General features: G+C 38.5%; 1 protein-coding gene across 1 annotated transcript; it reads right to left on the reverse strand.

The window, feature by feature from the left end:
• Positions 1–11,008: 11,008 nt before the first annotated feature.
• On the reverse strand, positions 11,009–12,403 carry LOC149016627 (UPF0481 protein At3g47200-like). Its single transcript, XM_089156793.1, has 2 exons — positions 11,994–12,403; positions 11,009–11,897 (listed from the first exon to the last, which is right to left on the reverse strand). The coding sequence occupies exons 1-2, from the start codon at positions 12,401–12,403 to the stop codon at positions 11,009–11,011; spliced, it is 1,299 nt and encodes a 432-aa protein (XP_089012919.1).
• Between the last annotated feature and the right edge of the window lie 14,513 nt (positions 12,404–26,916).

Genomic DNA, 26,916 nt, shown 5'->3' on the forward strand with positions numbered 1-26,916 from the left:
AGAAATGTCTGGCATAGTCATTGTCAAATATTGGAAACGTCCAATAATACTCCGATATAGAGTAATATTATGAAAAGGCTCTGAAGAAGCAATAGAGTGACGATAAATCATTGGTGTTGACATAGGCTTACAAACCTCTATACGAACCCGCCGTAGTAAATCATATGCATATTTTGATTGAGAAAGAAACAAACCAGATGACGTATGTGAAACCTCAATGCCAAGAAAATAGTGTAGATCACCAAGATCTTTCATGGCAAAGGGAGTTCCCAAAGTAGAAATAGAAGTCTTCATAAAAATAGTATCATTGTCGGTAAGAACTATGTCATCAACGTAGACAAGTAGTAGAAGAATCTTCCCATTAGCTCTATAAACAAACAAGGATATATCAACTGAACTACATGTGAAACCAAACTCAAGAAGAAATGTGCTAAATCGGTCATTTCAAGCCCGAGGGGCTCACTTTAAACCATATAGTGACACCGACAGCTTGCACACATATTTGGGATGAGATTGGTCAACAAAACCCGACAGTTGTGACATATAAACTAGTGTACTCAAGAACCGATGTAGGAATGCATTTTCAACATCAAGTTGTTGAATATTCCAACCCAAGACCGCAACCATACTCAACACTAGGCTTATTGTACCAGGTTTTACAACTGGACTAAAAATCTCAACAAAATCAACTCCCTCTTGTTGTGTAAAATCGCTAGCAACAAGATGTGCCTTTAATCTTTCTAAAGACCCATCCACCTTAAGCTTGGCTTTAAAAGTCCATTTGCATGTTACAATGTTCATATCTGACATATTAGGCACCAAACTCCAAGTTTATTTGCTTTTAAGGCATTCATTTCATACTTCATCGCAGCATACATGTAATTGTCACATCCACCCAGCCGGTATCCATCCACCTAAATACTTGAGGGAGTGATCCACAACCCAACAAATCAGGTTTCAGACAATCATAAATCCACACAATAGACTAATCAGGAGCAAGCATAAATCAATGTTATATATATATCTCAAAAGGATCTCAAAACCAAATCAGAATACAGAAGTGATGTCAAAGCTGAAATAATCAATTGGAAAGAAAAGTTTAGTCAAAACTCCTAAGTATTGCATCAGATAAGTGTCTTAACTAATTGATATATATGAAATTCAAAATATCCAGTCTCTCGAAATGTCTTTGTCTTCCAAAGTGTGGGGCTAATCATAGTATGCACATGTGTCATCGTGCATGTCGTCATTTCAGTAATCCATACACAATGCGGATTGGTCATTGGAGTCTCATATCCTTGAATTGTCGTGGCATCTAGATCTGCAACAAATTCTAAAACTTATATCCACGAGGGTGAGCTCCGAAGAACTCAACGAATAAATTCAAAAACATATACCTATCCCTCATTCACACAAAAGTAACAACCATAATATGCTAACATGGTATAAAGTATCATGAATATGCAATGCAAGGTAATAATGCTACTAGACTCTAACCAGTGCAAGTCTCTATCTAGGTAGACATGCATTAAGATATAACACCAGCCTCCTCTGGGTAGGTTTCATCACTTTAATCTCTTATGGGTTGGTTACCGGTCTTGAGATCCCAGGTAAGGGTAAAGTCATCCTTCTTGGATCATCACCATAGCTGGGGTTTAGGTCACCACTCTCTCACTGCACCATTGGCATGAGTATTGGCGCATGTCAGAGAAAAGTCTAACCCAATGCAAGTCATCTGCTTAATCATATCTTTCTAGGACTAGATACCTCCCCTCATGCTTCTTTGCCTTCTTAGTTCAATATCCTTTCTTATCTAGAGTCAACGTATTCTATGTCTTCAACCAACTCGGACTACGCCTCCTTTTAACCCATTGGTCATCCACATTTAATGGGCGGGAAGCTCTCATGTCCTCTCATGGGTTGGCACTGTCCTTAGCGCCCATGAGATCAAATCTATTATATGCAACCCTACCAATGAATAGCCCCCACAATGTGGTTGTGTCCTCTCACGAGTTGGTTATCTGTCTTGAGCACTCACCACCCCACACTGTTGCTACGAGTCACTCGACATCAATACCCATGACGATAGGGTGTGATATAATAGGGTGTCTAACCATACTCTTTTAGACCATCCTAGTTATGGCAAAACAATAACTGTGAGAAGTGTTGGGGGCATCAGAGGACAGCGTCCCATACCACTATATCTAATATCCCAAGCTATGAGTACCAAGCTAGGTATTCCCCAACTTAATTTCACAACAATCAACAACCTTTCATAAAAGAAAAGAAGTCACTAACATTATTCATGATCCATAATTCCAGTTCAAGTCCAAATACCTCAAGTTTAAATCAATACATTAGTATCATATGCAATCAACTTGTATTCTATAATTTCAAAACAAAATCTTCATTCCTAAGTCTTAAAACATATATATCAATATTCAAAATTTATATTAATTAAGAATGCAACAATGATTATATACAAGTGTATGTCCTCACCTTGCTATTGACTTGCAACTTTGAAAAGACATTCAGGGGGTATGCTCACGCTTCTCAAAAAGTCCTATTAACATGCTGGTTCAAAATTAGAAATAACCTTAGAGGTCTTCTATTGAAAAGAGAAACAAAAACCAACACTGTAGTGGTTGGTTGAGTGGGTTGCCTAGGGAGACCAGGGTAGTCGACCAAAGGGTACTAGTCACTTGGGCCGGTCACCTAGGGTGACTAGGTCAAGCAACCACAACACGAGTATGGAAAAAATTGACTCAGATCGACAGTAGGCTTCCGGATTGGGTTCTAAAATTGACTCAGATCGACAGTACTCCGAAAATACATAGAAAAATCTGAAATGATACTATAACATGAATTAACATAATTTAAGCATTCATCAATGCAAAAGAATAAAAAACCTAACGAATCCTAAGTTAGGTTTTTCTTAAATCAATCTAGAAGAACACGGATGAACCAGAGTGAATGTGGATTCAATCTAGGGTAAAGAGGATTGAGGAATTAGGTTGAGACAGTAACTAAAAATATTCTACTCGGTCTAATCAGTAGAGGAAACCAATCGCGAAAGGAAGCTAGAAAGAATCGAGATGAGTACTAACCTTAGAAAAAGTTGATCCTCGCACAGAAAGCTTTTCGGAGGATCTCCACACTGCCTTTCACCTTCGCAAAGTACTCCTTGGTGAGTTCTAATGTTCTTTGACGGTTATAGATCATAATGACACGTTTTAGAACGAAAACTCCTTAAATAGGGCCTCAAAAACTCAAATTTCAATTTTGCCCTTTTCTCGCGGAACCAAGTTGTTCTCCTGGGTGACCAGGCCAATCAACCAACCCTGGAACTTAGTTCTAGGAGTACAATCAAGACTTAGATATCCCCTTGGCCTTGGCCTAGCTCCTATACCATGTTCAAGAAGGGTCTTACCTGACTCTTGGGACCTTCCACACATGTAATCAAGGAACACTTGATCCATCTAACAAATTCATCAACGTCCGTATTAGATCTCCTTCCAAACTCTAACAAAACTCCAAACTCAGCATCATCACCATCCACTTAATAAGTTTCTTTGAGACTTACTACAAAATAATGAATTATTCATAGCCAATTTTATCTCCCAGATAATAATAGATTAGCTCTTCTGGAGCTTCCAATCAATGTTGTACTAACAATTCTTGTATGAACATTGGCTTCCGTGTCATCAAATAAAATAACCATAACCAAATCTTCAACTATTATCTTCAAAGGAGTTTGCAGCATCTAGATGTGTAGTATCTATGAAGCCATTAAAATCATCATTTTTTTATAGGCAAAAATTGCTCAAGTATCATGATTTTGGAAAATCCAATTTAACTCCACATTATTTTTATTTCTTTAATTAAGGCTTGACAAAGCTTAATTAAATATTGTGGAGTACGATAGATACATGTCTAATGGCTTTCATACCATATCGGTAACAAATATTATCTTCACTCCTTGAATTGTTATATTGAGAATCCTTATTATTCTCTTATTTATTTCCATAATAATGACGGTAATTATTCCGTCTTTTGTCTCATCCTCTTCCACAGTCATGACCATAATTTTAATTTTGCCTTCTTTCAGGCATATCATGAATTGTTGCATTCACTTCAGGGAATGGAACAGAACCAATAAGATGAGTTTCACGACTTTTCATTAATAGTCTATTATTTTACTCAGCCACAAATAGGCATGATATCATTCAGAGTATTTCTTAAAACTCCTTTTACAATATTATTATTGTAAAAACAAATCTGAAACTTGAAAATTTGCTGGGATATTTTCATGAATTATATTTTCTCCTTATAATTTCTAAAGAGAATTAATTTAAAAAACTACAGAACTGTATTTATTTACAGTTTCAAATCTTGCAGTTTCAAATCTTGCAACTTCATGTGCATCTGCAGAACTGTATTTATTTACAGTTTTAAATCTTGCAACTTCATGTGCATCTGCAGAACTGTATTCATTTACAGTTTCAAATCTTGCAACTTCAAGTGCATCTGCAGAACTGTACTTATCTACAGTTTCAAATCTTGCAACTTCATGTGCATTTGTAGAACTGTATTCATTTACAGTTTCAAATCTTGCAACTTCAGGTGCATTTAATAATATTTGTGGTGCAAAGCTAGCAACCACTATATACAATAAATAAAACCACAATCGTTAAAGCAACATAATATCTTATTATTTGACTGATTCTTAGATTCAATAAAACACATACCTTTTTATCATGATGCACTTACATTTCAAGATGGACAAGGTAAACTCCATTGTTTACAAAAACGTGCGAGGAGGTCGATCATTCTTTTCACTTTGGAATAGAAAACATAATGATATATAGTCTGCTGTCTTTCTTCTCAAAACGCAATACTTCGAGCGGAATTCGTTCTTCAAGCGGAATCGTGCTGATAACGTGTTATAAAATAAAGAGAATATATCAGAGACAAAGAAGAAAACTAGAACAAGATCAATCAGAAGTGATTCATTTAGTTGAGTGCATTACATATTTATAATAGAAGGAACATCTACTCTAATAAGGAAATACAATATATGATTATTGCACACAATAAGATATTCTTGATATGGAAAGATAGATTGCCGCCCAAGATAGAAGGTGTATGGAATGGAAATATTGACTGCCAACATTGTGTGTTGAGATCTTCAATTGGAAGTATTGTCTATTGGGGGGTGATGGATATCCATAAGCAATATTATTTATAACAATATAATGTTATTTGCTATTGCAAGAAATTATTAAAGAAAGAAGTCAACACATGTTGTACAATACCACACCCAATAAAAAAATTTAGAATCGAGAAATAAAATACATAGTTGAGTCTCTCAATTTGCTTAACAATGTTAGAACGTTCTTCTATTTCCTAAAAATGCAACTATGATGAGATCACTTCTTTGATGAGTTAGGTCCTCAGTAACTCAAAATCCAAACAACTGCAAAAAAGAAAACATAGAGTAAAGATCTGATGATGGAGTTCCTGTTCGAATAAAGATATTAAGATGTACAAAATTGCAAAGAAGTTTCAAACCATAACATGGTGGAATAGCTAAGATATTATAACTTCTCAATATACTTCAATGAAAGTAACTCAACCAATTTTGAATCAGAAGATTTTTTAAAAAACGGTGTCATGTAAAAGGTAAAGTACGTTAAGGAAAACCAGATTCTACTAATAAAGGAATAAGTAAGAAGCCCCTAGTGTTGCTCGTACTTCAATTCTCTTCATGATCCCAAGAATTTCTTACCAGTCTCTTCAAAAATTTTTTCCAAATTTGGCTTCATTCTTCTCAATCCTAACCTCAAGTATTTCAAATCTGCCTTGGACCATCAATATCCTTTTTTTAACTCTAAGTCAATTCCTAAGATAGCTTATGCAACTCAGTGCTGGGAACATAACTTCTTAACATAGTACCACCCAAGTTTTGAAAAAGAAGATGAATGAGATAGGGAGAATATGGACTCTTCTCCCATTTTAGCTCTAACACTTCTCCGATGTAGCCTATTTTGAATGAGGGACAATAAAGCAAGACCTTTTAATTTGGCTCATAAAAAACTCCTAATCACTCATTAATCAACAAGGAATACAAAATCAAAACAACCTTCTCTTTAGCTACAAAATCAAAACAGAAATTCAGAACGACGTGAACCGAGCCATTCCTAAAACCACCCAAGAAGCAATGGAATCAACGAGACATTGGTCCAGTAAAGGTATGTACTGATATTCTCTAATAGGATTCTTACCTCCAAGGCCGCAATAGTAACTTTGAGGAAGAAAGTGAGAGAGAGCCTTTCAGAAAGAAAGGTGTTATAGCACTTCAGTTGTGTAAAGTTTATTTGTTCTTAGTATAAATCTATTAACATCCAATTCTGTTTCTTGATAGAAAACCAACAACTTTCTAGCATTGCAGGATAAGGAAACATCCAAAATTCAAGAGAAAACCTATATCTGAAAGAATACAAGGTTTATCTGGCTATGACTTGATCTGATTCTGGATTATGGAAGAATCCTAAAAGTCTTTGAAATATAACTCCGGAAAAACAATTCTACATCTGAAGTTTTGGTGTTCAAAACTGATCTACTAGTTAAATGGATTGAATGGAAAAGAATATGTTGTTCCATTGGCTGAGATTGCATATGTTGTCATTGTTGGCAACTAAAATACAGTGTGTTCTAAGAGTACATGACTTGTACTGAAGTGAAGCTCCCATAGAAGACTTTGGGCCTTTGTTATATATTTTAGAGGGTGATTAACAATATTACAACAGTTTTGAGTGTTTGTGAGAAGATTTAAGTGTTTTGGGTGAAGCGAAGATTACTTAGAATAGTGGATTTCACATATCAATGCACAAGGGTCACATTGGATGAATTTTTGAGTAGTCATCCAGTTGTTTTCTGGGTTCGACTTAAACTGAAGAAACGTATTTCATGAAGTCTTCTTTCCAACGCATGTTTCTTATTGTGATTTCGATATCAAACAAGGTAGTTATGAGATTTCTCGTGAGAGTGTGCGATATGGAAGCAAATCTGGGCATTGTAGAAGAAATATCAAATTTGGCTACTGTGATGTAATCTACTCTCAGGGGTTCGAAAATAATTTTTAAGAGTTCGGGTGTCTTTGTGAAATAAGTTTTACATCTCAAGGAGGAAAGTGTAATTTTGAAAGATTGAATGATTCAATCTAATGGTCATTAGAAGGACGTGGATGAAGATCCAATTTTGAGGGTTGAGATTGATGTGTTTGGTTTTTAAGTGCCCAAGATGGAAAAGATTCCATTGCGTGCCTTTTGGTTGGTCGGGAGCATGATAATGTGGTGCATTGCAAAGTATAATGATCAACATAATCCTGTGTATCTGGTGAAGGGTACTCTAATCTTACATCACTTAAAGGATCTGACGGCCCAGATCTCACCCGCCTTTTTAAAGTGGATATCCAACGGCTGTGGGATTAGATTCTCTTTGGGACTCATCTAGAAGATGAAATCCAACGGTTCCTATGCATCAACGTTCATTCTCTTTAAAAGCTCGAATTTGAGCGAAATAGAAGAGGGTTTTTGGTATTTTTGGTTTGTGGAGACTAAGAAAAACGTGGAGAAGAAGCCAAGAAGCAATATGGGTATGGAGAATAAGCTTGGATGCATATTTTGGTGAAAACGTTGAAGAAGAAGGTGAGTAATCTATTGTAATCTCCCTTAATTTGAAAAGTTTCACCTTTCAAGTAGTTGCTTGTCAGGGTTGAGTTGTTTGGGGTTGACACTTTATACTTTTGTGGGTGCAAGAGTTAATACTAGAGTGGGTGCTCTATGTTTTTGAATTAATTGAGAGTGGGTGCTCTCTGATCATTGTAGTGAAAAGTTTCACCTTTCAAGTAGTTGCTTGTTAGGGTTGAATTGTTTGAGGTTGACGCTTTATACTTTTGTGGGTGCAAGAGTTAATACTGGAGTGGGTGCTCTATGCTTTGAATTAATTGAAAGTGGGTGTTCTCTGATCATTGTAGTGATCAAAATTTTAGTTGGAAAGTATTGAGTAAATATGAAGCTCTATTTAGGGCATTACTCCGTGGATGTAGGCAATTTTGCTAAACCACGTAAATTTGGTATCTTGCGTTTTTAGTTTATTTTTCATTACATATATTGGAGTGCTTTGATTGTAGAGTGGTGGTGCACTGTCTGGTAGACCCAGCTACATTGTGGTGTGTGGTGGACGTGCACTTGTGTAATTGATAATTACATGATTATCTTGACCAACCTTGTTTTGAATTTAAAGAAGAGTCACATCAAAGAGAGTTTTAGAAGACACTGATTCACCCACCCTCTTAGTGTCAACTTGGGAATAATAGAATATTATAAAGTAACTGAAATATAGACAACTATCAGAAATCAGAAACCAAAAAACTATATCAAATATTGAGAATTTTGAAAATACACACTGTAAGAAATTAATGGAAAGAAATTTTTTTGAAGCCAATAAACAAACTAGAGCTCAAAATTGACAACCAGATAAATAATAGAAGAAGAATGGAGTCGGAAGAAAACTAAGAGAATTGAAACTGATTCAGGTAAAGACAGAAACTAGACAATTAAAGAAATGGAATGTGTAAGGCAACAGCTACAATCCCACCTGAGAGACTAAGATTTCCACCAAGGCTTCACTTCATCTCAGTCTCACAGCTGAAACACTAAGACCTGTTATGCTGCAAGCAATATAATCTAACAAATTGTGGACAAATGCAATTACCTAGCAAAAGCATCATGTTCATGATTCCTAAAACATTGTTTCAGTATGCCATTTCAAACATATTGAAGTTACAAATGCACCTGAATTGGCAAAAGTTTTACAGCAGCAGTGCATTTTTGTTATTATAGACTTAAAAGCAACTTATCGAAATTTTCTCTATGGCATGCTTTTATCAACTACCATTCAATCATAGAATAAATAATTAAACATGACAAGTTATTGCAATGTTGACTCTAAACTACAATGGAGGACCAACATATATGATGGATTTCAGGTAAGAACCACAGCATTTCTATACCATTTAACAAACATGGCAGAGCTATAACCAAGTGAATAGGGAGGAGTCTAGAGGAGAAGATTTAACATCAAGTTAATTGATCATAAAATCAACTTCCACCTTAAGTTCTTTCCAAGTAGGAGACTAAAGAAAAGTTTCCGCTGCGCTTTGTCTCCAATGGATCATAAAGAAGGTATGTGCATCATCATCTTTTATTATTAACGTACTAAGGTGTTTTTAATCGATCTATACGATTTTGGATAGAATCCACATTTGCGAACAATATTTTGGAAGAAAAAATTTGTTTCCAATGTGGAGGTTCATTGAAGCATTTCAGATAAAAATTAGATGCTATAAAAGGATCCTTATGAACAGGAGGAACTACCAATTGGTGTAATGCAAAAACAATGAAATGGAAAGCATAGTTATAGGTCACTATGCAACAAGGGAGAGAATAAAAACAAGGGAACACGGACACAATGGACTAAGGGGCTACAAGGATGTTGATATGACCTCTCATCCTACACAAACCTAACTCTGCTTGGTTACTGATGCGGATCAATTATACTTTTGGATCCGACTGAGCCTCCTTTCGTATCTGGGACGATGAGTCCTGCAAGAAAGGTTAGATGCAGGCCGGCTTGTGTGCCAGGCAGCCACCTCCGATGGCAAAGTCAGATAATGAACAGAGTTAGGTCTCGTGCAAAAGCTACACAAGATTATACTCAGAGTGTATTGGATGCTTACCAGAGAGGAGTGTCCTCCCTTTTATACTGGTTATGTTACCTTATATGCATTTGGTAGGTTTACTCGGCAAGGACTGTCGAATCTCCTGAGATCACGCCTTCCTGCTATTGATTCTTGCTCAATCGTCGACGGAGTTGACTTTCTTAATAGAGAAAGACTACCTTATTTGTTGAGTGTGATGTGTGCCTTAATTGACTCAATCGGTTATGTCCCGATTGGGTGTGAAGCCCCACTTGGTCGTAACCCGCTGATGTGAGAAACTTGTGTTAATGAGATGACCCGACTGGACATGATGATCTGTTCGGGTTATACCCGGTTGGATATGAAACTTCCGTATCAGTTACACTTAAATTTCTTTTTATGTAACCATGGAAAAGTATCTTTGCCATCAGTATCATTATGCGATTAAAAATTATGTTTGACTAGAGCAACAAAACTAATTGTTGAAAACCAACATCAGTATCCCTTTTTGAAAATCACTTCTTCACTGGGTTAATATGTGAGGTATGAATATCATTTTACATAAGAATTGAGGAAAACCCCAGCAAAAATGCACCGACGAGGTTCATACAATCACGAACAAAGAAACACCAAGATGACAAAACTCTGGTATACATCAGATGAGAAGCTACGAATCATTCAGAACATGCATTCAAGGCTGAAAGAAACATCATCAACCGATCGAAGACACAAAAAGGTCCAAACAAAATCTCTTTTTCCAATTTTCACATCCAAAAGTACAAACCCAAAGAAGAACCCTATCTCCAAGATGAGACGTCATGACATACGAAGCAAAGGAACAAGAAGGAAATGGAAAACCCACCTTGTTTGAGCAGCGGCCGGAAACGACAAAGAAGAGTAGGGTATAGATGAGTTTTTTTTTTTTAATCGGAGTTTATATTAGGGGTGGGGGAAAGCGCCACAGACGTTTTTAATCCCAATAGACCCCCACAACTTTCAAAGTTAAAAGGAAATGTTACTAATACAACAAATAGTGTGGTCATACACTCATACAATACCATAGAACCCATAATTTACAATGATAGCGGTCATACACTCATACAATACCATAGAACCCTTAACGGTCATACACCTTTCTATAAAAAAAAATAATAATAATAAAATAACGGTCATACACTCATACAATACCATAGAACCCTTGATTTACAATGATAGATAGCTTGTAAAGATCAATGAATATCAAGGTTAATGCTTGAAAGTCACTTTGAAGAAAGTAAAGGTGGCAAGCATGGCATTCCAGAGAGAAAGAAGAAGTAATATAACTGCTGCGACCACTGGAATGATCGTCCATGGGCTGTTGCAAAAATCCCGCTGTAAAGTTGCTTTCCATTCATTCCAGAAGAACTTGTAATAATTATGGACATCATCGCAAAGCTCACCATAAATGAAATTACCAGTAAAAGTTTCACTGCAGAGATTGTTAAAGAGGGAAGCGACCTTCTTGTCGTCACCCAGTTCATTTGAAATAATCCCACAATCACGGAGAGTTGCAACATCAGCAGCAGAGTTGATAAGGTAATCCATCAGGAGAGCATACGATGTCATATAGTGCGTACCTTCATAATGATGTTGCTCGTAAGCTATAAGATTACGGAAGAAGGGATCTGTGTACTCACTTACATATACTGGAGGGATTTCCAATACTCCATTTTTGTGGAACTTTAGATTCATCAAGCTACCATTTTTGTTGCCGCTTCTTTTGAACTGAACACCAGAATGCCGGAGCTCTGTCGCGCATGGTAGAGATTTTGGTGTTGAAGTTGTCTGTAGCTTCTCCTGTGATGGAAGCGGAGCCTCAAGGGTGAAGCTTAACAGATCCAGTAAATGTTTGTGTTCTTGTTCCTCTGAAGAAGTGTACTTGTCCTTGGCACCAGGTATCAATGCGTCGAAGAAATCGAGGGCTAATTCGACGAGTGAGAGTTTATTGGAGTCACCATTTTCACTCTCTTCTTTGAATAAGGCTTGAAGAACTGACATGGGTATTTGGTTTTCAAGCAATGCCAAGTCACGAATAACCCTTGTTCGCTTCAAATCCGAATAGAATATGGGATCGTCTGCGTCCACCTGAACAACACCGAAGATGTCTTCATTATATGAACATTTTTCGTCTTCTCCATCTGAGTCTGGCCAATGAACACCACTTTGTTTCTCATCACGGAGTGCTTTTGCTTTTGCATACTTGCGAAATAACTCAATGATGAACAAGCCATCAACGAGCATCACTTCTAGAAAATCTTCTTCATCAGGTAAGTAGACTTTGTCAAAATAACACTCAAGGGGATCAGGTCTTATCGCCTTTATTGCTTCCTTGTATTCCCCTCGACAGATTCCTGTTCGAAAAGCAGTGTCACCCACGTATTGTTTTTTAAGGTCTTCCATGGCTCGCATTTGCTGGTTTGTCTTCTTCCTTTTACGGTGATAAGGGCCGATAGAGACGGTATCAGGCGTGTAGGCATCTGGTTTCAGCTCGCGAATTCTGTTGTCCACGATATAAATACAAGAAGTCGGAGCAGGCAACCTAGGGAACCCGCTAACTGACTCACCAGAAAATGCAATAATTTTCGGAGAATAACTCCCCATCTCCATATCCAGCAGTATATGCTCTGCTATCAAACGGGAAGAAAAAAAAATCAGAAGCCCATACAAAGACGAAGTATAACTGAAAAGATATCATTTTAATCGAGAAGATGAGATTCCTTGTACCTGTATATATTGTCTTCCATATTTAACGAAGATTGTACCACCGGCAGGCGCCACTCAGGGAGAACGAATTGAAGATGTTATCAGTAGAACCAAAGGTTTAGAGAATTTCTTAAAGCATGATATGGATTCACACCCGAAGAGTGACTGTAGATAAATCTTTCCTCTTGTCATAATCTATTTATAAACGCTGGACTCACCCAATAAATCTGTCTTTAGTGCCAGGCGGGTAGCATGATATGTTTGTTTATTTATTTGATTCCTTACTTACTTGCATGATAATTTGTATTAATAAAAAAATAATTTATCACTAGAAACATCAGCAGCACTTGGACTCTACCATTTGTCCATGGTACCTTCCGGCCATTCAATTGGTGATGGTAAGCAACATTATCTTAGTGTTGTTTATAATAGACAAATTCATCGTTTAGTAGTAAGTCCAACATCCTAGTCTTTCTATTAAATTTTCTATTTATGGGGTGGGTGTGTGTTCTTTTTTGTTTGAAAGGAATTAAACATTCATTGTGGAATTATTTGCATTAACTGGGTTGAAAGCTGCATGAGAAAGTTAATAATTTTCTGGTCAGGTAAAATAGAGGAGGTTAAAAAACTCAAAATAGATTGGGATGATGCATGTAGTCCCAGAATGAAGTTGGACTGATTAAAGCGCTTCACATTGTTCATCATTGTCGATTTGAGAGGAAAGCTGAATCGATAGAATGTAGCTATGAAATATACCCGGAGAGCAGCAGTTGAAGGGCTGTAAAGTGATGAGAGTTATGCGCTTGGAGGAACTTATGTTGTAAGAATCTGAATTTGCATGTCAAGGTGAAGAGGCAACCTTGACTTGAGAGAGGTACACTGGTTTTTGCCACAAAATGGGCGCTATATATAAGCTAATGCCACAAAATGGGTGGTATAAGCTAAACACTATAGCACATAGTTCCATTTTTTTTTTTTTTTTTGGTAGAAGCACATAGTTCCATTTGAAACTCAAATATGAAATTCCCAGGAAGAGGGGGGAGGAGAATTTGTGACTCTACTAGATGAGTTGTCGATCACTTTAGTGTATTCTTAGGGGTGTGTATAAATTCTGAAACAGAGAACGCAATGGTATTGACAGACTTGGAAAGGACAACCAAGACTTTCAACTAAAGAGTATTTTGATGGAAAAATCACTCAACAACAACGGCCTTTCAATTCAATGAAGTTTCCCATAATTTGCAAAGCAGATGAAACGCTCTGCAAGAAAGTGACTTGATAACGCATGTTTATATTCAAAGGAACATATGAAACGCTCTGCAAGAAAGTGACTTGATAACGCATGTTTATATTCAAAGGAACATAGATCGATGAAATGCTTTGCAAGAAAGTGACTTGATAAAGCATGTTTATATTCAAAAGAACAGATGAAATGCTCAGCGAAAAAGTGACTTGATAACACATATGTGTTTATATTCAAAAGAAGATGATCCCAATAACAAAGCCTCATAAAATATCATAGAAACAAATGTTGCTGATGGAATTCCATGGAAAATGTCCTTAGAAAAGAAATTACTAATCTTGCCCCAAAAGTGATAAAAAGAGCAATCTTTTGCGGGATCCCCCCGCGGGACACACCACCCAAACAGGCCCAAAAAAAATATTTCAAAAGGCACGGGGCCCCACCGAGGGGGCGGCGGGGTGCACGTGCCCCCGAGCGTCGCTGTCCGGACTCCAATCTTTTGTCTCTGTCTCTCTGAATAATATTAATGACAGGTTGACCATTTAATAAATCAACAACCCAAAGGCCCATGCCAAATTGCTCATAAACTGCCAATCTTGTACATAAATTAACTTTATCAAAAGAAAGAACAATCCTCTCTGTCTCTCTCGGGGGGCGCGGAGCGGGACAGAGGAACAACGACTCTCTCTCAACGGGCCGCGACCAGGAAACCCCACAGAAACAGAAGGCAGACCGGGGGACCCGAGAGGCAGGGGCAGCCGGAGGGGGGAGGGGGCCGGCCGGCCGGCCGGAGTGGTGCTCCCATGTTTCTCTTTCCCAAAAAAAAAGAACAATCTTCGCTTGCATATCGATGACATATTGGCCATTTAATAAATTAACTACCAACCTTGCACAAAAACACTGATAAAGAACAATCTTCTTCAAATCTCTCTCTCTCTCTCGCCTGCAACCTCTAATCAATTCTTTTCTTTATCATTAAAGAAACTAAAAGCGTCCCTCCAAACGTGTTATTCTTTTTTTTTGGAATAAAGGCGCGTAGTACTATATTAGTAGACAAAAGAAATTACAGATACATACGGAGTAGATAGGCCGCACCCGCCGAGTGGACAATGTCACTCGAAGCCAAGTTAGTTCCGATCATAGATATCTCGCCAACTCCTTCGACATGGTTAGCCAAGAAGTCTGCAGCCCGATTAACTTCACGTAAATTGTGGACAAATGAACAATTGGTAAAATCTCCCGTAGATCCTAGATGGTTCCGGAAGATCACGAACACACCCAGCGCGACGCGGGGTTGTAGCTGAGTTATAGCCCGTGAAGAATCACTGAACCCAATGGACGGAAACCTTATAGATTGCAGTTTGTAATCCACGAATAATAGCTTGAACTCCATCCTAAGAACGTTGTTGTCTAGACAGACCTCCTACTCGGAAAAAGAACTTTCCCACCGAGTCACCGTAGCCACCTTGATTAGACCTGAACCACGCAATGATTGCAATCCAGCCCTCCCGAGGTCTTTCCCAAACAAGAGAACGTTCTTGAGGGTGAAAATAATTCATGTTTATATTCCACGAGTCGAAGAAGAGACGGTTCCCGCCGTGTCCAGACTGACGGGTTTCTCGACGATAACAATCCGAGGTCGGCATGATACGCCTCAAAGTAACGCGACCACGAATCACATCATTACAAAAACAACACGGTTCCGAGCTTCCCCGGATACGGTAAATGGAAAAACGACCGACCCGAGACATTAGAGAATTGCCTAAGAAATGTGTTTGTAGCCAATCAAGTTCTTCTTGAAGACATGCAAACGGTTCTCGATGGAAGCCATTGATGCGTAATATTGCAGTCCAAATCTCAGCAGAGAAAACACAACTGAAAAATAAATGGGATTCTTAACGACTATATTCTTAAACCAAGGAAATTGTCGCCTCAAGACATGACAGATGACCAACTTTTGCTTTTTCGCCAAAATCCTACTTTTGCTTATGCAACTGATAAAGAGCGCTCAATTTCTTCCTTTTCAATAAGACGAAATCTATGATTGGATGATAATATGACAGAGAATGCTCCAACCAAGGTTTCAGATACGAGGTGGAGGATATGGCTTTCTATGATTTTTGTACCTCTTGTATGACTTACTCTTCTTTTATTGTTTTCTCTAAAAAAAAAAAATGATATGGTCGATTCTAATATCAAACTCTAGTTCATTATTTGGACTCACATTCATTCAAGACATTCAATCAGGGGCATTATTGACCTTACCCCAAATGAAAACGAATTGAAAATATTATCAGTTGGAAAACGAATCGAAGATATTATCATGATATGGATTCACACCCGAAGTGACTATAGATTCTTTTTGCTTAAAATATCTCTGATCGAGCCAAAAGATTTAGTTTCCTTCCAGCGATCATAATCGACCCACCAAATAAATCTATCTTTAGTGCCCAGGCGGGTAACAATATATGTTTATTTATTTGATTCCTTACTTGCATGATAATTTGTATTAAAGATAAATATATATATATAAAAAAATAAATAAAAATAAAAAAAAAAAAAAAAAAATAAAAAATAAAAAAATATATATATATATATATATATATATATATATATATATATATATATATATATATATATATATATATATATAATATTATTAGAAACATCAGCAGCACATGGACTCTACAATTTGTCCATGGTACCTTCTTAATTTTGAATAACGCAGAGAATGTCCTCAGAAAAGTGATAGAATGACATACTAATCTGATTGTTTATTCTTGGGGACCTCGCTAGGCTGTGCTGAGGTTGCCCAAGGTCCGCCCAGATCTAGGCTTCAAGTGGGTAGTTGCTGCTACATTATATGAAATATTAGTAGCACCGTTTCCACAGGTCCGGATTTTTGGAGTAACGGCAAGTGTTTGATCCTATAAGTGGTTTAGAGCTAAGATGTCTCGTGTTACAGTGATGTGCTTTCCCGGTACAAGAAAAAAGGCAAGGGAATACCAAAAAAGTAGTTAAAGAAATGTAAAAAAAGATGGAAGAGAAACCGGGGAACCCATGGTGGTGGAGCAAGTTGAGCTCAAGGGAGTCCCGGATCAAACCACAGACTATGATGGGAGCCAACAACGCACAAGACCGGAAACAAGGGACTGGCAAGGCAAGCAAACAAGGAGACCACAACAAGGGGAAAAGGATTCGGACAAAAGGGCAGGAATATGGGTAGGTACCAAGCAAAGATTCACACGCGCCTCCGGAGGATGGGGGAAGCATGAGAGAAAGAGCACAGTGGAGGGCATTCTACTGGGGAGAAGTTGGGCGGAAGTAAAGCAAGACATACGCACAGGAAGGAAATATAGCAGCACAACAGGACCAAGGATTGGATGAAGAGAAAATTGATTTTGGCACAAAGGATAAAGCTAGCATAAGTGTGATAACATGAGGCTACAATACCCAAGAATAGGCAAAAGGACAAGCAAGAAAAGATAACTTGAAAGAAAAGGAAAAGGGAAGGAGCTGGAATTTGTACGAAAACAAGGGGATACCACAAAACCACGCCAAACATAGTTTTGAGAGATTAAGAGTAAAGCTTGGGGTGTGGCCCAAGGGGGAGAAGGAAAAATACAAGAACACATCTCCCAAGGATAGGAAGGGGGGGGCACCCAGGAAGAGTCTAGCGGGGAGCTCATGGTAAGGGGAGACAAAGCACCCTTGTACTTGTGTCAAAGGGGGAGAGAAAAGAGAAAAGGAGGTGAGTTGCCAACAATCCCAAAGGGGGAGATTGTTGTTCCAGGCCTAAAATGAAGGTGGCATTGTTGGCAACTAAGTGGGGATATGATACAGCAACACACAAAAAGGCGAGAGAAAGAATCCAACAAATAAAAAACCAAGAAGTTTTGAGGGCCGTCCAGTTGATCAACCCTCATCGGATGGTCATCCAGTGTCCAATGAGCCGATGGAGGAGAGCTCACGACTCGATCTTCAAATCCAACGGTGGGATTGTTCATGGAGATCTCTAAGTAGTCCGATTATACGCAAAACACTCCGTTAAGCGATAGGAAGAGGACAAACCGAGTCCAGTGATCAACCCACGGATGGTCAAGTGTCGATTGAGCCGATTGGAGGAGAGCCACGACCGAACTTCAAACAACGGTGGGATTGTTCATGGAGATCTCTATGAGTCCGATGTAGCAAAACACCCGTTAAGGGATAGGAACGAGGACAAACCGAGTTAAAATCTAAAAAGGAGAGCAAACCAGCAGAGAGAAAGGACGGAGGAGATTGGGAAGAGAGGGAGGGAACCGAAGATGTTGGTTGGCTTTGGAGATGAAGCTGGGAATAAAAGTGGAAGGAAGTCGGAACAAGAAAAAGTGAAAGAGAAGGAAGAAGAAAGAGAAGAAGAAAAGAAGGGAACAGGTTGTAGTACTGCTTCAAGAAAGATAAAGGGTGTTGTTAGCATGTTTGAAAAGTGAGGAAGCGGGGGGCCCATAACCCAAGAGAAAAAAGTACCACTATCTCACACAAGGAGGAACGATACAAGTAGTTTATTATTTCTAGGAGTTAGTGAGAAGAATCGCTCAGAAGAATTTGGGAACTGAATTAGGTACAGGACCAGAAGTGGAGGCAGGGGGGGGGGGGCCGAAGAAGACTAAGGGGGAGGGCGGAAGAGCAAAAACAAGAGGAGAGTAAAACGAAACAGGAGGGAACGGGAGGGAATTTGGCGAACCACGAACGGGAGGTGTTATGGACAAGGAGGGAGCGAGGGGGACGAGCAGGGAGACACCACATGTGGTGAATTTGAAGAAGACACCCCCCGGGCAAGGGAAAACAATGGATAGAAGATCCTAGATTGAACGAGAGGGGGTGAATCGTGTTCAAAAATTCACTACAATGTGGTAAAGGGACACTAGAGGTACCACCACTGCAATCAAGGCACCCAAAGTGCAACAAAGATAGAATAAACAAAAAAGCAATGCACCAAAGTTACGTGGTTCGGAAATTGCTACATCCACGAAAAACCCACCAGGGTGATATTATCAATACACCAGAAGACAAGAAGAACACAACCCCGTATAATCTAAAATGCAATTCGACAAGGGACCAACCCAACCCCAGACAAGCAACGCAGGTCACAATGTAAACCAATAATTCAAGTTCCCAAATTACATCATGAGCTAGATCTCATCACAAACATAACCAGAAAAAAAGACAACACGTGAATACGGGTTACCCAACTGTGTAAGATGCATGGTAACAATACGTTTCTCTTTTCTCCAACCCTTTTCTTCTTTCAATCTTTCAGTTCTCTCTAAAAAGCCATACAACCATGTTCCTCTTCTCCGCTCTTTTTCTCTTCACTTTCTTTCTTGTTAAAAAACAAAAGACTTCTTATTCCCAAGCTTCAGATCTCCAAGCCAACCAACGCCGGTTCGACCTCCAGCTATTCCCAAGCCCTCAAAACGTCCTCCGTTTCGCTGAGTTTGCTCTCCTTTATAGATTAATTTAACTCGGAGTTTGAATCAAACTGAGTTCCACCGACAAACAAGGAGTGTTTTAACGTATAAATCGGACTAACTCGAGATCTCCAATGAACAATCCCACCGTTGGATTTGAAGATCAAGAAGTCGTGAAGCTCTCCTCCAAAATCGGCTCAATCGGACACTGGATGACCATCCGATGAAGAGGTTGATCAAAACTGGACTTAGAGTTTGAATCAAACCGAGTTCATATCGACTAAACAAGGAGTGTTTTGACGTACCAATCGGACTAATTTAGAGATCTCCAAGAACAATCCCACCGTTGGATTTGAAGATCAAGAAGGGAAGCTCTCATCCAAAAAGACTCAATCGAACACTGGATGACCATCCGATGAAGAGGTTGATCAAAACTGGACAGAGACCCTCAAAAGGGATTCTTGAGTTTTTTATTTGAATTGGATTCTTTCTCTGAACCTTTGTGTGTGGATCATACAAAACCCACAAGTATCCAACAAGACAACACCTTCATTAGGCCAATGGAACAACAATCTCCCCCTTTGGGATTGTTGGCAACTCAACCTCCTTCTCTTTTCTCTCCCCCTTTGACAACAAGTACAAAGGGTGCTGGCTCCCCACCATAGAGCTCCCCTACATAGACTATTCCATAGGAGTGCCCACCGCACCTTCCTATCCTATGGAGAGATGATGTTCTATGTATTTTCTCACTTACTCCCCTTGGAGCCACAACCCCAAGCTTTACTCTTATTCTCTCAAAACCGTGTTTGGACAAGGTTTTGTGAAGATATCAGCCACTTGATTTTCTGTGGGAACAAACTCCAAGCTCACTTCACCTGTTATCACTTTTTCTTTCAAAAAGTGATATCTTATATCAATATGCTTGGTCCTAGAATGTTGCACTTGGATTCTTGGAGATATTGATAGCACTCATGTTATCACACTTGATAGCTATAGCTTTATCACATTTGATGCAAAATCAGAAATTTGTCTCTTCATCCAAATCACTTGAGTACAGCTGGTTGCAGCTGCTATATATTCAGCTTCGCTGTAGACAAAGATATAGAATCTTGCTTCTTACAATGCCAATAACAAGCTTTCATCCTCTTCACTCACCATGCACCTGTCTTCACTAGTGTTTGATAAGACATATAAGTTTCGGTTGTTCGGTTCCTAAAGCCACGCTTTGCCACTTTTTGGCTTCTTGATTTCACAACCTTCTTTAGTGAAAAGAACTTCATATCGGCCATCACAGATTTGGCTCACACTAAGAAGATTGTGTTTGAGCCCACTCACATATAGAACATTGTTGGATTTTAACTTTCCTTCATCCAGCAACCGAGCCTCTACCTTCAATCTTGGCCCCATCATTGTTGCCAAATCTCCGAACCACCTTCCACTACATCAAGGCTTGAGAACCTATTCTTGTCACGCATATGTGGGAACACCCACTACAAGAATCCAAGGTGTCTCGCTACATGAGCCGAAAGCCGTTGAACTACCAAGGAATTACATTCCTTTTTGTCCTCTCAACCCAAACCGCACTCGATACATCAATAGGTTCCTCGATTCTTTGAATTGTTTGTGCATGCGAGCAGCAGGAAGGTTATCTCCTCGTGAAGGAAGAGCAGCCAACAATACCTTGCAATATGTCCCAACTGAAACACCGAAGCATCTATTTTAACCTTATCCAATGGAGCAAATCGTATGTTGTTGAATGCCACAACCTTGTTTTGTCTCTACAGTTGCCACTTTATGTCCAAAGTTGTTGCATCCATAACAATACCCATTAAAGCCTTGACCATTAAATGTTTTATGATAAGCTCAGATGGCCTCTTTACTCATCTTTGGTTTGGTCTTCCCAATATATGGATCTTTTGGTGCTCCTCATCAAGACTCATTGGATTTGTTGTATTTCTATTTCCATTGGTCTTATTTACATTTGAACATTCCCCTGAGTATCCAAGACCAGTTAATATGAGGTGACCTCCGAACACTCAAGATCTCATCTAGTACCTACTCCCCCAAGTAGAAGTAAAGTGAGTAGTTCCGGTACTTGATTCAACGTCTTGTCCAAAGTTCAATGTAACTGGAGTGGATGATGTGGTAGCTCAATAACTCCCGTTCTCCTCAAGTTCGATCAACATTCCAACCCTCAAGTTCCACACTCTCACACGAGAGAGAGGTAAGATGATGAGCAATAACATGTCACACTAATTGTGACAGTCAACCGATGTGTCTCAGAATTTCAAGTTGATTTATTTCTATCTCCTCCGAGACAAGCAAGGAGAGACAACCACCAACATAATCAACACCCGGCTCAATCACAGACCAGTAGGGACATCATCTCAATAGCCATAAAAAAACCTCATCGGTGAGTCATGCTCATCGACCCGAGGAGTAGCATCATCTAGTCAAAAGACTCTCCTTTTGAAATGACTTTTCTTTTTCTTTAGTAAGAATTTTTTCTTCCCTCAAACACCCCCACATCCCTCTTAGGACATTAGAGGCAAAGGTCCATCCACCACAATGAAGCACTTAAAATGTGCTTTTCCCTTGTGTTTACCTGTTCCTTTCTCAAATACATATAGAATAAATACAAACAGCCCGAACCATAAATTGGTTCACATACATGACTCAACTCAAATTTCCCCCATTTGCTTACCTTTCTAGCCAGGCGAATTAAAGCCCCAATTAGTTTAAAGATCAACGAGTCTTGCCGCGTCATGTCTAAAGCCCGTGTTTATCCTAGCATTAATGTTCTTCGCCCCAAAAAGTATTGGGACTACGAGTCTCTCATCGTTCAGTTGGGGTAAGAAGCCCTAATTGCCTCATTCTATTTCCATCTCCCACCGTTTATGAAGTTATTTTTCCATTTAGTTTAATCAATGTTTGTCCGTTTGTTTATGACAACATTTTCTTTAATAAGGGTGGTTGTTGTTGGCAGGGGAGGAGTGGTGGTTGCCGGTGATTTGGGGTTCATGGATGAAGAGAGAATTCCTTCACCTACCTAAGGTTGGGTCACTTAACTGAGTGAAATGGTAATTTCGTCTTTAAATGGTATTGAGGGTATATTGAATATTTTACAAGTCAAACTTAATGGTCAAAATGCTTGACCGTTAAGGGAGTAACTTGGAATCAATATTTTACTTTAAGCAAAGGGAGCGCCGTGAAATATATCACCCTTAAGAGGGCAGTTACGAATTTGGGTCTGACTTAAGGAGATGCCATGCAAAAAACTTTTATTTATTATGTTAGAGCAGGTCCATAGAATGTGCGAGGATGCAAAATCAATACCTAATTACCTCTAATGTCTTTGTTTATGGTCTTTTTTTTTTTCTTTGAGCAAATTGCACTACCGCTCCAAAATGGAAGCTTTAAAGCACTGATCCCACTTTATGTTTGGAAAATATAGACATTTTAAAATAGATTTTCATTGGACACATTAATCTGATTTGTTATTAAAAAAAATAAATAGTGATTTGATGGTTTTCAATAACAAATTGGATTAATGTGTCCAATGAAAATCTAATTTTAAAATATCTATATTTTTCAAACATAAAGTGTAAAGTAGAGTTAGTACTTTAAAGTCAACATGTCTACATTTAATTTGCTCTTTTTCTTTTGGAAACAAAGTCAAGAAATAATCTAATGGAAAAGCAAAAGTAGGTGTCTTGTGTAACATTTTCAAGCAAGCCGTGCAAAAAAATAAAATCTTTATCAAAACACGAAATCTGTGATATCAGTAATACATTGCATTTCCAGCTAAGAATTCTATTAGGAAAGACGAAAAATGTCAGGGAAGAATGTAGAACAACTATGGAAAAGCAAGAGGAGGTAGTCCATGAAGTAACTTTATCAATCCAACATGCCTTACGAAATATTTTTTTTTATCAAGCCAAGAAAGAAATCGTATCAACAATACATTGCAACTTTATGATGAGCATTAGTGACAATAAGCATAATATTAATTGAATACTACTAAATCATAATGACGATAAGGACACTTTAGGGCAAGCCTAAGAGTTAAAGGCTCTCAATCCATCAGTTCTCATCTTTATTGTTGACCTATGGAAGATAATGGTGCAACTTGAAAGGAACAAATAAGTTTGTACCCATTTGCAACCTCTAATCAACTCTTTTCTGTATCATTGAAGAAAATAATAAGGTTTGCCAATGGTGGGTTGGTAGAGCAGTTAAAAGCTCAACCTCTCTTGGGGAGGTCCCCATCCGGCAGAACCCCCTCCTCCCCATATAGAAAGCTTATGTTCTCCCCCCCACCCCAAAAAAAAAAGGTCCGTCACAAATACATTAGTATGATAGATGTTGCTTACAATCGCCAACCCCCTTTCATTTAATTTCCCAAACTTTGTACATTTTTTTCTCCTTTTGAGGCTTAATTTGGTTAATGATTATTTAATTCTTTTAAAAATAAAAAAACAATTCCAAGGGGTCCAAACAAACATAATAGCGTGAAATCTCAGTGGGTATGTATATAAATTGATCATTACTTCTTATTAAATTGAGTTTGATCCTTACAAAAATCCTATAGATCCTGATAACTTTCGAAGTTGAGACGTTACAAATTGTATGTGTGCACACACATAGGAGGTCAGAGTTCGAATCTCTTTGGGGCCAAGGGCAAAGCCTTGCCTATATTAATTATACAAATCTCCCCTGAGGATTAGTTAAGGTACGTGTAAACTGGATGATTTTCAATATTGTCATTGGTCTCTAGTGACTACAAATCTGTCTGTAAGTGTCTAAGTCTACATTTTCTCCATCTAGGCTGGCCCAACTATGAGGGTGGGAGATGGAAAAGCGGGTAGTTGTGTGCAAAGATCTGCACTAGTAGTGCCTTGCATTGTATGTTTATTTAACTCGTTTTAGGTATTTGATAATTTTGTATTAAGAAAAAGAAGATAATTTATAACGTAGCAGATCCTTGCAAGGCAAATCAGCACACGGGCCAACTAGTTGTCCATGATACCTTCTTAATTTATATGACTACTCAATTCGCCATTGTAAGCGTCATCATAATCCTATTTTTAATAGACAAAATACAGGATCGTGCTTGGGAGCAGTGCCACTCCTAGCATCTCGCCTGGTCCAGATACATTTTGGGGTCTAGAGCAAATCTAGACCGTTGAATGAACATTTCACTCAACGGTCCAGATTTGCTCTAGACTGCAAAATGAATCTGGGCCTTTGACTGCTACGAGCAACACTGCTTTCAAGCAAAATCACAAAATACATTGTTTAGTTTTAGGTCAAAAGAACCTTCCATGGCAAAAGATAATCCATCAACACTAATAGAACATAATAGAGAGTTAGCTGCTACTTAAGGAATATAAAGACCACGGTCCGACATGTCAACCCATGTCGCCGTGTCGAACCCTAGCGACACGGTTGACATAGGTGACATGTTGCCCGATTTTTTTAAACCTAAATGCTAAATTTAGAAAACCGTCTTCTATGGTTTCTCTGCAACTTTCTCTCCTTCCTAGGGATACTCTCCGTCAGCACTCGATCTCCTCAATTCCTCGGCTTGAGAACTGGAGATAACTCTGGATAAGAGAGAAAGTTCAGTAAAAAACAGAAAGATCCAAATAAATTTCACGATTTCACCATCGTCGATGCTTTTCGGATCAAAAAATCCAAAACAAAAGCTTGGATCAGACTCTTGTTTTTCTGTTATGATATTTTCCCTCAAATCTGAAGAAAGAGAGAGGAAACAAATCTCTCTCTCTCTCTCTCTCTCTCTCTCTCTCTCTTGGAAGTTTATGCCGCAGCCGGAGGAATGGTGGTGATCTGTGATCGCTCGACTATTCAATCGTCGGCGAAATATCGCCGACTTCGATCGTCGGCGATATATCACCGACTTATGGTTGGTTTCATTTCACTGGGTGTTTCATGTCGCTCCAAGCGACAGGGCGATTTTTCGCTGTGTGTCGGCGATATATCACCAACACACGGTACCGGCCTGATAAAGACAAATCCTAAAACCAATTTTAAAAAAATGTAAATCCGCAATTAATAGAAAGTTTATTTGATATTAACCTTTACCCAAGCACACACCAAAATGACTAAGTAACAAAGAACGGCATACCCAATGAGCAAAACAGCTCATACGAGACAGTCAACTAGTCAAGTTCCCAGATATAGTTGCCAAAAAAAAAAAAAAAAAAGAAGAGGAAGAGAGAGGCTTGTATGTAGTTTCCATATAAAAGCATCCATCCAGAAAATAGTAAAAGGTCTTAAGCAAATCAATATTTTCTCTGAAGAGGTCCATAGAGATTACAATGTCAAGAAGAAAAGAAGATAATAATACAAATAAACTGTAATAGAATTAAACTCAAATTCAAAATAATTGATAAGATGACTAACAAACTTCATCGTCATTGTGGTCCATCTCCTACAGTCCGAGAGAGTTTGTGTAGCACTAAAACTCTAGCTTGTAAGCTAGATAAGTCACCACTAGATTCTGAAAAACAGTTGCAACGACACTAGATTTATTACGCATTCAACATCAAAGCAATGCACGAGACACTTTCATTGTCCATCAATTTCCGATTCAAAAACTTGGATTGGATTCTGGTATCATGAACCAGCGACCATAGTCACCCAATCCTCAATAATGAGTAACTACAACTCCCCAAGCACAACCACAAACCCAAATGCATGAGTTGTCTAATTTGCATTTGAATCCATCAAATTGACCCAAGTCATTTTCAATAAAGAAAACAATTGTGATTTTACGTAAGATTTTTTTTCTTCTATTTTGGTAAGAAAATGAACTTATTTAAATTTAAAATGAAGAGAACTACTGAACATTGTCAATCAACATTGATCAACACAGAAAGAGGGGTTGGTGGGGGGGGAGGTCAAACTAAAGAATGATGTAGAATGCTTGGCAACATGTCCTACTAGTGAGTCTGCTAAGATATTGGCTTCTCTCAATGTATGTTGCACTCAAATAAAGGAGAATTTATGCGTTAGATGTCTTGAATCTTGAATAGTTGCTGCTATCTTCCATGCCGCCTGTAGATGTTTATCATAGAGGCTGAGACATACAAGTTGTCACTCTCAACAATGTGAGCCAAATATTGCTGCTTAACCAGTAATAGCTTTTCTTACAGCCAATACTTCAGTTTTAAGTGCCAGTTGATCTCTACAGAATTTTGTGGTGCAGAATAGTAATTCACCTATAAAAACTCGAGCAACCCCACACAGCCTGCTTTATTAAGCTCATGATCTTGATTTTTTTTTCACCCCTTTTCTTCCATCCCACCTTTGCAAACAAATGCAGCCTAAGGGTTCTGGCTCCAGCACTTGCACCGAACCAACGAAACACAACACTACCACCTCATCTGGCATACTCGACTCCACATTGTTCACAAAAAGTCGGGTCTTCGTTTTCATCTCCGATTACTCAATAATTTCCACAAGCACAAATTCCACTTTTGATACGCCCAAAAATTCTTTCACAAAACAATCCCTCCTTTTCCGGTTTATTGGTTTTGTAATGAAAAGTATAGGGTTTTGTCACCTCTCCAACTATTTTTCCATTAGGTAGGATTTTATTCGCCCAAGCACTTATTTGTTGAGGAGAAACCGATCCAATTCGAAGTTGTTGATGTTTATACTGGTCGATCATAGAAGAAAAATTAGGATTC

Source organism: Hakea prostrata, chromosome 5 (assembly GCF_041222555.1).
Source record: "Hakea prostrata isolate BN-2017 chromosome 5, UWA_Hpros_2, whole genome shotgun sequence".
Lineage (NCBI taxonomy): Eukaryota > Viridiplantae > Streptophyta > Magnoliopsida > Proteales > Proteaceae > Hakea > Hakea prostrata.

Coding starts and splice junctions, on each gene's coding strand:
- LOC149016627 (XM_089156793.1), bottom strand. CDS start 12,403: ATGGGGAGTTATTCTCCGAAAATTATTGCATTTTCTGGTGAGTCAGTT. Junction 11,898..11,993: donor TTATTTCGCAAGTATGCAAA/AGCAAAAGCACT, acceptor AGACATCTTCGG/TGTTGTTCAGGTGGACGCAG.